The sequence below is a fragment of the Antechinus flavipes genome, chromosome 1, assembly GCF_016432865.1.
Source record: "Antechinus flavipes isolate AdamAnt ecotype Samford, QLD, Australia chromosome 1, AdamAnt_v2, whole genome shotgun sequence".
In the NCBI taxonomy this organism is placed as follows: Eukaryota; Metazoa; Chordata; class Mammalia; order Dasyuromorphia; family Dasyuridae; genus Antechinus; species Antechinus flavipes.
In genome coordinates this window covers 48,570,243-48,585,168 of record NC_067398.1, presented here as the reverse complement: position 1 = coordinate 48,585,168, position 14,926 = coordinate 48,570,243, and the positions used below count along the sequence as shown (strand labels likewise).

Here is a 14,926-nt window from a genome sequence, read left to right as displayed (position 1 = left end):
AGGCATGTGGGAAAACTGGAACACCGATACATTGTTGGTGGATCTGTTGATCCAACCATTCTGGAGAGCAATTTGGAACTATGCTCAAAAAATTATCAAACTGTGCATACCCTTTGACCCAGCAGTGTTACTACTGGGATTTTATCCCAAAGAGATCTTAAAGGAGGGAAAGGGACACGTATATGTGCAAAAATGTTTATGGCAGTCCTTTGTGTAGTGGCAAGAAACTGGCAACTGAATGGATGCACACAATTGGAGAATGGCTGAATAAGTTATGGTATGTGAATATTATGGAATATTATTGTTCTGTAAGAAAACCAGCAGGATGATTTCAGAGAAACAAAGAGACAAATGAACTGATGCTGAATGAACTGAGCAGAACCAGGAGATTATAACAAGACTATACAACAATAAATTCTGATGGACATGGTTCTCTTCAACAATGAGAGGGATTCAAACCAGTTCCACTTGTTCAGTGATGAAGAGAGTCATTTGCACCCAGAGAAAGGGCTGTGGGAACTGTGGACCACAACATAGCATTTTCACTGTTGTTTGCTTGTACTTTGTTTTGTTTTTTCTTCCTTCTTGATTTTTCTTATGCAGCAAGATAAACTATATGAATATAAGTTAAATCCAATATATGTGTACATATCTTAACATATTTAAGATGTATTGGACTGCCTGCCAGCTAGGGGAGGGAGTGGAGGAAGGAGGGGAAAATTTGGAACAAAAGGTTTTGCAAGGGTCAATGTTGAAAAATTACCAATGTTTTGTTTAAAAAACAAAAACAAAAAAAAACAACAAAACAGCTTTATTTAAAACAAACAAACAACAACAAGAAAGACTTCTCAGAGCATAGAAAGGCTTGCCCCTGTGGGGCAGAAATATGGGGGAGTTCTGGAGTGTCTGTATAAGGGTAGTCTCTCCCAAAGCTCCAGGCAGAAATCTATTGCTCCCCAGATACCAGAAGATTATTGAAGTGCTTAACATGTTCACAATATCTTATTTTACCAGAACAGTTGTTTCCCCTAAATAAACTGTTTTTTTCCCCTAAATAAAGAATACTTTTCCCTCATCCCATCCCCACCATATCTTTTGAAGTTTTTATGTCCTTTGGTAGCCTTTCAAATAAGTTAAAATTTTTCCTAGAAACAAAATAGATAATAAAAAAAAAAATAGAAAAAAATTTTATTTAACATTCAGAAAACCACCTAATGAATTTTTCTCTTCTTCTCTCCCTTTCACTCATATCCCTAAGGTAGGGAAATGAAATAAAAGAATAAAGTCAGCTTCTATACTATTCTATTAGATAGGATTTTTTTCCCCAATAGAGACTATAAAAACCCATGTAGAGTAAAAGGATTTATGGGCGAGAATCAATGAATCTACTTTTAAGAACTGCCATTTATTTAAGGTGAGCAGACATAGGAAAAGAAAAGCTTCACGTGAATTTTTGTGTTCACTTGAAAAGAATCTTTTGATTGTGAACTCCAAAACAATTTTTGATTTTTTGCTTTTATGCCCTTATCACAGTCTAACAAATTCTAGTCGTATATTTATCTTCTCTACTAATCAAACAAGGTCCTCGAGGGTAGGAACCTTGTTTCAGTCCAGTGTGGTCCTTGAGCCCACGTCCCATAATGCCTAGCTCAATGTCCTGCATATGGGCACTCAGCCTTGAAAAACAGTTCAGTCAATTAATCCCTCCCCCAATTATTCCCAACTCAATACTGACCGAAGTGTACAGTCATCCTCTGTGATGTCTTCTGAATCTGCCCAAGCATCATCTGAGCCCCCTGTCAGAGAAATCATTCTGTCAGAATCAGGGTACTATTGACAAAGATATGGATGTTCTGTCACTGTTCTTTCCCATATAAGTGGCACCAATTTACCCAAAAATTGTGGCTCCACACCAAGATAAACATTTCCCCAGCATTTTCCAGGGCAATAGCCACTTTAGCTCAAGACAATTCTTAAGATATTTCCTATATGCTCATTATCTACTGACTCCATTCCTAATGGGGATGCCTTATTCTTCCCTTCCCTCTCACCCCATTTTCCTATACCAGAAAAAGCAGATAGGGCAAGATGATAATTTTAGAATCCATATTCTTCTCATCCAGAGAGATTTTTGTTGAGCACTCACCTGAGAAGATATAGTTGTACCCAGTGCGCCCATATAACTCCCCCCATCCAGCCAGGGTTGCTGATCTGCAAATATGCTGAAAGAGAAATAGTATTTTCAGAGCTAAAAATTTATCCGAAAAACAGAAGGCTAAGGTAATTGGGAAGGGTAGTGTAGACATACCTCCCAAATCCAAAATTAATCAAAAAGGATGACCAACGAGGATATATAATTCAGAATGGAGAACACTTACTAATCGAAACATATGGATAATCTTTCTTTTTAAAATACGAAGTTTAAGTCCCACAAACAAATACAGGGACATACATGGGAGCCCAAGAAAAAGTCCACAAAACTGAGGGGGAAAAAAAAAAAAGAATCGAATCTATGAATTTTGTGACAACCAGCAGAATCCTGGTTTCTGTGGATTTGTTTTGTTTTGCTTTGATTTATGCATATGGATTTGTTGCTGTAATCATTGCCTTTAATGACCTGGTTTTATTCAACATGTGCATTCCCAACATTTCAGAACTGGAAAAGATCTTGTTTAGTCAATACATGCTTTCCCTCAAAAGTGGTCATATATTCCTATTCTCTAAGGAAAGAGAGTTTGTTACCTCTAACCAAAGTTCATTTCATCTTGGGGCAGTTCTCATCCTTTCAAATTTTACCATATTCTGACCTCAGATCTCTCTCTGCTATTTCCACTTAAGACAGCTCATCACATTTTTGAAGACATATGTTCCCAAGAATGCTTTCTTCTGCACATTACTTCAACTGATCCTCTAGTGGCTTGAGGCCATTCCTAATTCTGGTTGCATATCTCCAGGTATTTTTTAGTACAATGATCTTTTAACATGTAGTCTCCAAAAGAGAATATATTTCATCTGTGACCCGACAGGAATAGAACTACCATCTTCTTATTCCTGGAAGCTATGTACCTCTAAGATCACATTAGTTATTCTGGCTGCCATATTGAACTGCTTGATAATCAACAATTGGTTGGTTGTAGTCCTTTGTTCTTGACAAAGATGACATCAATATGTTTGGGGGTAGTGTCAAGATATAGTGTCTGACTGGCTGATTGACTCAATATGAGCTAGGAAGGCTCTACTAAGGTCGGGCAAAAATATTTAGTATATATGTTTGGAATGGAGATGGATCTAAATCTGTGCATCTCACATTTCCTTTGAGCTACTAAATTCTGTTTTGCTTACAAAGCATCTGATGTAGGTATAATCGTATTCTAGCCACAAAAAATCCAATTTCATCTTCAAACCCCATCTCTCAAAGTCTTTCAGAGAAAAATATTGTCCAGTCACATTCCCCATTTTATACATGCAAAGTTTTTTTTAAATTTTGTTTTGGTAAATGTCAAGACATAAATTTATTACTATTAAACTTGGACCTTACTAGATTTGGTTCCATATTACAGCCAGTTGAGACTGTTTTGGACTTCACTCTGTCAACAATCTGTTACCTAGCCATCCCTTTTATGTCACTTGCAATTCTGGCAAGCATACCATCTATGCTTCTATTCAAGCTGTTAACATTAAAAAGAGTCCTAGAGATTTACCCAATATCTCCTTTTAAGTTCACATTGAACTAATGTGAACTTTTAGAGGTTGGTTTTTTAAGAAACCATCTAATTGTACTGTCATGCATCTTATATATCACCATGTTGTTCCATAAAAACAGTCTAGGAGACTATCAAATATTTTGTTAAAGGTAAAATGTAGTCATAACATTTCCCTTATCAATCTGTCTAAAGAACTTGTCCAAAAAAAAAAAAAAAAAGGCAAAAAGTTGATCTGGTATAATTTGTTCTTGAAGCCATGCACAAGCATTTATATATTTATTCACTAACCATCCCTTTAGAAGAAGTTCTATTCAGAAAGGAACTTGGAATTGTGCTAAGTAACTAGATATCCACACATTTTGACACAAAAGATTTCACTGTTGGAGATACTCCCCCCCAAAGAAGTCTAAGATAGAAATGTTCCATATATACTAAAACATTCATAGCAACACTCTCTATAGTAACAAAGCACTGAAAAGAATAGATAATCCAGATTTAAGAGCATGATACAGTTCTGGATTTGGAAGTTATGAATAGCTAGGTTTAAATCTTATTTCACATACTTAAAGGCAAGCCATTTATCTTTAGTGCCTCAATCCTCAATTGTATGAATAAATATTTATTCATATTACTGTGCAGTAAGAAACAAAGACTATAAATAAAAAGCCTGACTGAGTAAAATAAGCAGAATCGGGAACACTACACAATAATAATGCAAATGTAAATTTAAAAAATGCCACGTATAATTATAATAAACTTAATTTCAGAGAAAAGTTGAAAAAAATTGCCTCTTCTCCCCCCTCCACCCCCAGAGATGGGAGATACTGCATATAGTTTCACAATAGGTGGATATGTTGGCTTTGCTGAACTAGCTAACTTCTCTGGCTCCAAGTAAGCTGGGGGAAGAGAGGAAGAAGAAAAGATATATATGGATGGGAATGCAACATAAGATTTTTTTAAGTTCTATAATTTTCCCAGATAATTACAGTAAAACTCCATGCATAAAATTTCTAATCCCATTCCCTTCCCCCCCATTTAATCTGACATTTTTCCATCTCTAATTGTGCAAAACAACTTTCATTTTCCATGCTCTTTCAGGAATTGCTAACAGCTGTTCAGCAATCACACCTTCCAGTTCTTTTAATACCCAAGAACACAGCTCATCTGGCTGAAGTAATTTGAAATAATGAAGGGCAACTAAAGTTGCAGAGCAAAAAAACCCCTCAAATATGATTTTTTTTTTTTTAAAGTCACTTGGCCCCTCCCTGTTCCTCCAATAAATGATTCAAGCAGGAGCAGGGTGCACTTCAGCCCAGTTTACACAAGGAGGCAGCACACGATAGCAAAAAGTATCTAGGATGACTCCAGTAAAAAAAAAAAAAAAAAAAAAAAAAAACTGCTTTTAGTTTCAATTCTACCCCTGAGAAGTGGGAGCAAACAAGTCACTTACATACCATCTGTGGAGGTTTAAGTCAGGGAAGATTGGAGCATGCTAGCTAGAACAGGCCTGCTATCCTTATGTCCTACCAGCAAATTCCCTTACCCTGCCACAACCAGGCAAGTGACTGCAATAATTATGTCTCTTCACTTCTATCTACCCTCCATTTAGCCAAATTAATTCTCCTGAAGACCAGCTCTGACCATGCTACTCCCCTCATTCCATAAACGTCAGTGGCTCACTATAGCTTCTGGACCAAACACAATGGGGCTTGGCATTTAAGCCCTGACTTATCAGGCCCTACCTTTCCAGGCTTGTTACCTTACTCCCCTCCATGTATTCCTTCATGCAATGACCCTGGGCTCCAGGCTGTTCCAAGAACAAGACATTTCATCTCTCCATTCTAGGTATTTTCTGTCTTCTATTTCGGAAATTCTCTCATTTCTGCCAACTGGCTTCTTTCAAGTCCCAACTAAAATTCTATTTTCTATAATCCAACTTCTTTAGCTGTGGTTTACAATCCCACATGGGTCTTGTAACTGAATGTAGGAATTGTGAATTTATGATCAAAAAGGTTTGATTTGCATACCTATTTTATATACCTGTATGCCCAGTGTCAAGTAAAAGTTTCTTGATAGACAACAGGTCACAAGTGGAAAAAGTTTAAGAAGCCCTGGTCTACAAAAGTCTCCTGAATTCTCAATTCTAGAGCCTTCTGTCTTTTGATTATTTCCCATTGTTCCTTATATAATGTATGTACATAGTTGTTTGCATATTGTTCCTGGCATTAGACCATGAGCTCCTTAGGGGAAAATTCTGTCTTTTGTTTCTTTCTGAGGATAAGCATCAAGTATGGTACCTGGTCCAAAAAATGGAGCTTTCTGCTTACTGATCGAGAAGCTGGCTTCTCACAAGATCTTGGTTCACCAGGGGCCAACATCCAAATTAAGCCGTTTTCCTTTCCTTACCTTCCAACTTCTTGCAGCATATGAGCTCAAGACCTATTCCTTAAAGAACAAACCTTCCAACTCTTGACTTCCTTCTTCACCACGGGTGAGAGCAGTTCAGATCTGAGTTAGCATCTCTGCAGCATCCTTCACCTGTACTCTATGCAAGTTCTGCCTAAAGAGCCCCAAAGCAAGAACAATAACAAATCCCAATCCACAAAGCACTCTCAACATGGCCCAGGGTGGAGAGGGGTATTTCCCAGCTATAAATAGAGAAAGGAAGCAAAGATGAGATGGCTCAGCTGACATCCATCACATCAAAGTGCTCCTGATCTCAATATATATTCTTTCCCTGATAATAGGGTTTAGAACCAGTTGCAGAAAGTAGAAACTTCTATGTGAAGAGGAGTTTGAGTCTATGATAATTCGCTAATAGTAACCTCAGAAGTCATCTGGTTAGAGTCCTTCAAGAGGAGTTTGAGTCTATCTATGATAATTCGCTAATACTGGAAGTAACCTCAGAAGTCATCTGGTTAGAGTCCTTCGTTGTCCAGAGGGGTATCAAAGACAAAGAATGTGTTCTTGGCAGAAGCATGCTGCAACATTTTTTCCCACGAAGCAAATTTTTTTCCTCATTAATTCCTATAACAAAGTCAGGTTTGTACCTATGTAAAAATAAGTTCTCTTTTCCTGGCACATGAATCAAAAAGATATGATCTAAAGCATATAGGATATTGGAAAACAAGTAGAATAATGCCTCCTGGAAACTATTTCCTATTTCATCGTTCAAATCAGAATTTTCTTCCGAATACCTCACCAGCCCTGGGATGAATAAGCAATTCTCTGTATGGTCAAAAACCTCTAGATTCTAGAACATTTCTCCCTTCTAAAAGGGGGAAAGGGGGGAGAAAGTGCCTGGTGCTGACATGCAATACCACTCTTTGGTAGCAATGGACACTACTTCTTAACAAGCCCTCTGAACTGATAATTCCTTAAATTTAAAATTCACAAGTCTGTAATAGCAATTATTTCCTTATTTTTATTAGTACTTTCACTTCAATATTCAATACAATGAACTTATTTAAAATAAGGAGTGCCTGAGAAACAAAAGGGTAAAAAGTTCAGTCTTGAAGTGAGATAACTTCTTTGCTATCCCCCTCTCCCTGTTCATTATGTTCAGATAGTGTCCAAAACTTTTCCCTCCTTCCAGATCAGGGGTTTAGATCTTAGACAGTCTGGTGAAACCTAAGCTTAAGTCTGAAGTACCCCTTCTCAAACCAAGATTTTAACATGCATGAAATATACTAAAAACCAATTATTGATACAGTTAGCAAAATGTTTAAAAATTAAATTCACTTAAATAAAGGATATATATGGACAGTTTTCAGACTAATAAAAGAGTTATAATCATGACAAAATGTTCTGAATCATTACTGATTAGAGAAATGAAAATTAAAATAATTCTGAGTTATCACCACATAACAGATTGACTAATATGACAAAAGAAAAGTGTTAAATCTTGGAAGACACATGGGAAAATTAAAATACTAAAGCATTGTTAGTGAAATTATATACTAATTCAACCATTCCAAAGAGCAATTTGGAACTATGCTCAAAGAGCTATCAGACTGCATACCACCACTACTGCATCTGTATCCCAAAAAAGATCATAAAAAAGGGAAAAGGGCCCTTTTGTACAAAAAAATGTACAAATTGTAGTGATGGCAAAGAATTGGAAAGTGAGGGAATGTCTACCAATTGGGGAAAGGCTGAATAAATTTTGCATAAGGTTGTGATGGAATACTATTGTGCTATAAGAAATGATGAGCACGAAGCTTTCAGAAAAATTGTAAAGTCATGAACAGATGCAAAGTGAAATAAATAAAACCAGGAAAATATTATACATAGTAAAAACAATATTGTATGATGATCTGTGAATAACTTAGCTAATTCTCAGCAATACAATGATTCAAAATTCTGAGGGACTCATGATGAATGGTGCAGCCATCTCCAAAGAAAGATGAAACCTGAATGCAGATTGAACATGCTTAAAAAAATTTTTTTTTCTTGAGGGTTTTTTGATCTGTTTTCTTTCACAGCATAACTTGTATGAAAATGTGTTTTACATGACTAGACAATTTATGTCAAATTGCCTTCTCAAGGGGAAGAAAGGGAGGGGAGGGAAAACATGTAACTCTTAAATTTGAAAAAAGTTAAAATTGTTTTTATATATAATTGAAAAAAATATTAAATTTAACAAAAAAAATAAATTCAGACTCTGGGTAAAGAATCTGTGTTCTATATATGTACTCTTTTCATAAAGTCACCTACTCTTTATGGCTTTGCCTGTTACAACTATGCAGAAGACTGCCAAGTCTATCTCAGATGCTGGGCTCTAGTTGCTATTTCCACCTGTCTGATTTCTCAACTTTTAATGTACCAGCCTCCCCTACTCCCACTCCACTACTCCCATCACCTAACACTACATGTATTCAAAGCTGAATTTATTTTCTCCTAGCTAAACTAGCTCCCCTTTCCAAACTACCCCATTTTTCCATTCTTCTAGCCTCAAAGGTAACCATCTTGTGATTATCTGCATATAAAAAAATGAGTCCAGCAGAGTTCTGCTATTTCTCTCTGCAATCTTATATTTCCCCCTTTGTCTATCCTAACCAAGTCATTCATATCTAGATTATTCTACCAGTCTAAACTTGTTTTTAGCTTCTTCCAATTTATCCCGTAAATCGTTACTAGAATAATTTTTCTAAAAATATAGTTTCATTAAGTCACTTTTCCAATTAAGAACCCTACAAAGACTCTACCTATCAAGTCCAAAATTTTTACCCACCTTTATTTATTATTTCCTGCAAAGGCCTAGCTATATCTTTCAATATGCTTAACAGGTATCTTCTCCCACAAATCCAACTGGTTATCATGCTCTCCTCTACAAGTCTCCTCCTATTGAGTCTTACCTTCTGGATTCTGCTCATACTACTACTCCCCACTACACCAAAAGCACCCCCCCTTATTTAAATACTCAAATCTATTTGGCTCAATCCCTTCTCTGAAATTCTTTAATCAAAGGATATCATTTATTTGTAAATCGATTAGCACTGTGTTGGACACTGCAATACCTGTTCCTTCTCCACTCCATCAGGGCTACCTAATTTAGCCATCTGGCTCACCTAATTGGCCTAATATTAATCTCTAAATATCTAAGTGCAGACATATCATTATCCTGGAAGATGTGGGAACAGTGACCTGCACGAATGCCACAGGACCCTCATTATGTTCCTACTGTGTTCCCAGGTAAACTATACCTTGCCCTTGTAGAGGATGACTGGGCAGACAAAGCGCCCGCGGCACCGGGCCATCTTGCTTCGGTTGACAAGGTCCTGCAGTCTGCTCACCTGCACGGTGCTTTCAAACCTGCTTAACAGAAAGGGGGCAGTCAGTATTCTGACCATGCTTGGGCCACATGGCTGACTTATAAGTAGTCATTTGGCTGCATTATGAACTTTCAAGTACCCTAGGGAATAAAAAGGGATGTGTGGAAGGAGAGGAACTGCCTCATAGCATTTTAAAACTTTCTAAATGATGATATTTTTTCTCAGATTTAGCAGCAGACTGGCTCAAATCAAAAAGATGAGGAAAAAAAAGAAATTAAACCCAAAGAAATGGAAGGAAGGGATGGGGGTGGAGAAGTTGCCAGGAAGCTGTTCTATATTTGTAGGCTTTGGCTTCATGGCTAAGATGCTAAGTTTAATAATGGTACCCCTTAACACCTAGAAACTAGTTTCAGTATCAAATAAAAGCAGGACACATTCTCAAATAACACTTCCCCAAAACAAAGGCTTGCTTTCACACATCTTCAAAAATCACTAGCCAGTAAATATACTGCACAAACAGCCATTTCTCACTTCCAGTAATAGGTGGTGGCCAAGGGGAAGTAATACTTTTGATTTCTCTTGTCCCCATCAAAAAAAAAAAAAATTATAAAAGGAAGCTGAATCCTTTCCCCCTTTCTACTATATAGAACACTCAGACAAAGCATTTATTAATAAGTCTATGTGCCAGGGACTGAGAATACAATGAATAAAAATTTCTAGTTGCGAGAAGTGTATATTTTTAAACAAATTAGGTGAGCTAGAGAAAGAGAGAGAGGGATATAATCATGATGCTTTTAATCAAAGATATTAAGGGTTCAGGGAAAGTTATAAATCTTATTAATTTTTCTCTTCAATTGTTTTAATAGGTTTTAACTTTTACCCAAGAAAATCTCAGACCACCCAGGACCCAAGTCAATGTAAATTCTTGTTCCAATGTCTATGGGCTACTTAAAAAAAAACAAAAAAAACAAGAACAAGAACAACCAAGTCACTACTCAATTTCCTCATTTAGGATTACTTCCTTCATTTAAAAGTGGATAAAAATAGTTTACTTTTTCTTTTTTTAAATAAGTCAACCAGAAACTTTGTTCTATTGCCACTCAGTTTTCAAACTCTGTATTTGTTTCTTCTCCCCAAGATTTCCATTTACTGGGGGATATAGCATTGAATCTTCCCTCCACACTGTATCTCCTGTTGTCCAGGCCTCTACCTGAATAGATTGGTCTTCCTCCCTCAATTCTGCTGTTTAGGATTAGTTATTTGTCTCCCTATTACAGGCAATGGTATAATCCTTTTTCCTAAACAGCTCCTAAAATTGAGTTAGGGCCTACTTAGTTTAGTCTGAAGAAAATCCAGCAACAAGATCAAAGTCAGACTTGTTTAAGAAACAAAAATTATACTACTTTGTTTTTACATGCAGTCTCTTCCCCTAATTTCCCCTTCAAGGGTGACACCCACTCTCACTGCCATGCCAAGTACCTTATTATATGATATCATAAAAACTAACTTTACAAGCTTTTCTGGTATAAAGTCTTAACACAGAAACCCACCTCTACTTCCAGTAATGTGGACAGAGTAGCACTGACAGACTTCAGCAACTCCACCCTCTCTCTATGTTGGATTAGGGCAACAAAAGGCAAAGCCAAATCTTGGTTAGAAAGTTGAATTGGGTTAAATGCCCAACACTGCTTTCTTGGAAATAATGTAGTAACTGCAGGCCTCCAAAAGAAGCTACCTTTTCCAAACAGGTTAGGGTTGAGCAGGTTGAGAGAATACTACCAATGTTGCTATTATCTTCAACTTTTAGTTGAAGATAATATCTTATATTTTTAATATAAGAAAGGCCCTTCTTTAAACTTTAGGTAAGGAAATTGGAATTTAAATTTATAGCTTCCCCTCAAAAGGGGAAATAGAAAGGTTCCCCTCAGAAATAACTAAATTCGATCCTATAAGAGAAGGCATTTGGAATAATGGATAACACAGAACTGACTTGACACAGCCCTCATTGCCTCATTAATAATTTTTCCTTTTCCTGATCACTCTTAGTGACTATAAACCCTCTTTTGTTCCTCAAAGAGCCATGAATTCATGGAGACTTTATCAAGCCTCCGTAAGCCCCAATTCAGTAAAAAGACTGCTATCTATCTGTTCCCAAATGGGGAACTGAGGCTAGGGGTTTCTCCTTAAATGCGATGACTTTATGAAGTCATAATTTGTCTTTTAGTCACGATTGATTTTTTTCCCCCTTTAATCAGCTTAAGGCCCAATAGTGGACTGGGGATAAGAGGGGAAAAAAAAAAGAAACTTGACAACTATATAAATTTTACTCCCAAAGCTTTTTCATCAAAAAAACAATGCAGTGAAAGCACTTAATAACTCCGTGAAGGTGCTAACCTATAATAATAACTGTCAGATGCAGGCAGCACCAGCCTCAAAGCTGAATCATAGAAAGCACCTTATCTGTAATCAGTAGCCACTTACGTGTCTTTCTCCTTCTCAGAGCTCTCATACTCCAAGAACACAATGTACCGGGGATAGTGGCCACAGATTTCTCCATTCACATTCTGGATCACACTGTAACAGTAATCCCGGCCAAACAACTCTAGACATCTCTTCTCAATTCGTTCAACCTGAAAAGAAATTAAAACCTAACTAAACACACAGTGGTGTTTTTACTGGTCACACAGATGAAGCTACTAGGAAGAATCTGTCCCTGTTAAGACATCAACAGGTTTACCTGAAATAAACTTTTGCTTGTCAACATTCCCCTGGGTCCCTTTAGCTTATCATATCGGTCCTAATTCTGATTACTGGACCTAGATTTTTCAGACAGGCTCCTGGGTAGTGACAAATACTTAGTCCAGGAGAACCCATGAGGCAGCAGTGTTCTCAATAACCTCTGGCCTTACAAACAGGAGGGAAAGCAAAATTTGAGTTATTCTAGTCTACAAGCTAGACAAAGGCTCTCCAAAAAGTCATGATGTACGACAGCTATCAGAAACCTCAAGGAAAGACAACTGTTTCTGATTCAAACAGGTGTCAAAACAGTAACAGCAAAAGATGTGACCTGAGGATAGCTTAATTAGGAGGGTAAGTCACAACCTTTCCCAGCAGTAAAAGCCAAAAGGGATAATATTTGTACTAGGCTTTGGAAGAAAGCACTGTCAACTTTGGAGGACTACCTAAAAGTTATCATTAATAGTAATATCTACAGCAAACACTTACAGCTGAAACTTCTGGAAGTAAAGCTCAGAAGCTCTATGGCCCTGAAACGGATCCTCTATAAACTAAGTACTTGGATAAAAGTCCAGAGAAAACAGACTACAATGAAGTTATCATTAATAGTAGGATCCACAGCAAACACCAAGGTATTTCTATGGCTGAAATTTCTGGAAGTAGATAGAGTTCAGATGCTCTGTGGCCGTAAACCAGATCCTCTATAAACGGAATAGATGTATAGAAGTCGAGATAATAGAAAATCAAATTCACTTTGGACATTTTTGAAAGGCAGAGGAGTACAGAACACCCTGCCCTGCCCGAGTGAGGCCTTGAGCTGACTAACCCGCAACCCCGAAACAGCAGGTTAGGGCAGGTACAGAAAACAGAAGTTCCTGACCCAGGCCACAGCCTGTCCGTCCAGCCCCCAAGAGCACTCACTGAATTACGTCCTGCTACGCTGGACTCTCCCGTGCAGTCTGACCGGCAACAGGCACTAAGCATGACTGTGCCAGGCACTGTGCCGGGGATATAGAAGCAGTCTCTGCCCCAAGAAGCAGACACCTCCCCCCCAAAAAAAGCATGAACAAAACACGGACGGATAGAGTGCAAAAGTTTCGAAGGGGAAGCATTAAGCTCAAAAATGGCTTCGACTCCCCAGTCCAATCCCTTCACTTGACACAAAGTTAGGGCTCTCGCTGATTATGGAGCGTCTCCTGGGACCTGGCATGAAGCTAGACACGAGGGAAATACAAAGAAAAAGCACAAGATGGTCGCTGCCCTCAGGGGGCTGCCGGTCTGGGAGAGCCAGCCAGCCCAAGAATCCGACAGAACAGGAGTGGACGCCCTCCGGGTCTTACGGACGCTGCAGGAGCACCAAGCAGCTTCCGACAGGGGAGACGGCGTGCAAGCGATTCAGGGAACCCCTGCCGGTCATCCTAGCGTTAGACTGGGAACACCGGGTAGGGGGGGTCTTTAAAAAAAAAGAAGGGAGAAACTCGTGGGCAGCGAGTCCACAAGTATTTATTAAGCTCCTACGGAGCTCGCCACTCTTTAAGACAAAATCAGTGCCTGTTCGTGGGGAGCTGACAGTCTAGTGACCCCCGAAAAAGGGAAGACAAAAGGGAAACCCCCGACACGAAGCTTGAGGGGAAACAAAGACTTGCTGCTCCCTTCTGAAGCCAGGAAGGGGAAGAGGAAGAGGAATAAAGCCCAGGGCTGGGGGCTGCAGGCCCCGAAGGCCTCCCTCCCCGGCCCGTACCTTGGCGTTGCCCGCGCCGCTGCCGCCGTCCTTGGCCCGATACTGGGTCCGGGAGAACTCCTCCAGCAGCTCGGCCAGCCCCGGCTCCTGCGGCGGCGACGACGAAGAGGACGACGACGAGGAAGCAGAGGAAGAGCCGGACGAGGGCGACGAGGAGGCGGCGGCGGCCCGAGCGCCGGCCATGCCCCTAGCTCGTGTCCACCTCAGCGCGCCGCGCACCAGCCCATGCCGCCGGGCCACCTGCCCGCCCGCCAGCCCGCCCGCCCGGCCCAATCCAACCCAAGCTAACCCGCGCTCCGGACCCTCACCGGAACCGACCCAGCCCCGCCTTCAATCCCCAGCCAGACGCTGCCACCACAGCCACAGCCTGGAACGGCTCACACTTCCGCCGACGCCCACACCGGATGTTTACTCCTGCCCTGACCAATTGGCGTCCCTAATACGTGCCCCGCCCCGGTCATGGCCCGTCCCCCCGCCTCCGCCCCCGTCCCTGACCCCGCCCCTCGCCGTGGAAGAAACCACGTGTGGAGAGTTAAGGGGAGCGGCAACAGGCCGATTTCCACGTGCTTGGTGAGTTGGTCGAAACCATTGACGCCGCTTTGGGCTGAAAGAGGAGGAGCCGGGTGAGAGGAGCTCCCTACCACCTAGGCGTGGAGGCCTTAATGTTTGCCACATGGGGAAGCTGGGGCCTCGTGGTAGCAGTCCGGTCACAGAAGCACAAACATCGGGCCGGGAGTCTGCCGCTCAGTTAACCCACTTTTTTTTTTTTAATTTCATTTATTAAATTATTTCCATTATCTGTAGTGTTCTTCCTTTCTAAAATACGATCGTTCTCTGGGAAGCAGGTTTCTGGGGGGGCTTCTGGAGACAGCCTTAGTTTCAGTCCAGAGGAATAATCACCTCAAATGCAGCCAGGTGATAAAGTCCAGTCCTTTCTTGTCTCTTCCAAAATGCCCGGTAAGCTTTCTTCG

The 14,926-nt window shown here is 39.9% G+C and overlaps 1 protein-coding gene across 4 annotated transcripts in view; it reads right to left on the bottom strand.

Moving 5' to 3' along the window:
* Nucleotides 1-14,348, bottom strand: part of MTMR14 (myotubularin related protein 14) — a 41,850-nt gene extending 27,502 nt beyond the window's left edge. Inside the window, exons 1-5 of one of the 4 annotated variants that reach the window (XM_051981610.1) lie at nucleotides 13,956-14,348; nucleotides 11,960-12,108; nucleotides 9,410-9,518; nucleotides 2,147-2,222; nucleotides 1,736-1,796 (exon numbers count right to left, since the gene is read on the bottom strand). In XM_051981610.1, the coding sequence (XP_051837570.1) occupies nucleotides 1,736-1,796; nucleotides 2,147-2,222; nucleotides 9,410-9,518; nucleotides 11,960-12,108; nucleotides 13,956-14,138 (578 nt within the window). In that variant the 5' untranslated portion in view covers nucleotides 14,139-14,348. The remainder of the gene's footprint in view (nucleotides 1-1,735; nucleotides 1,797-2,146; nucleotides 2,223-9,409; nucleotides 9,519-11,959; nucleotides 12,109-13,955) is intronic. The other 3 variants (XM_051981603.1, XM_051981624.1, XM_051981619.1) reach the window with 3 other exon arrangements.
* Between the last annotated feature and the right edge of the window lie 578 nt (nucleotides 14,349-14,926).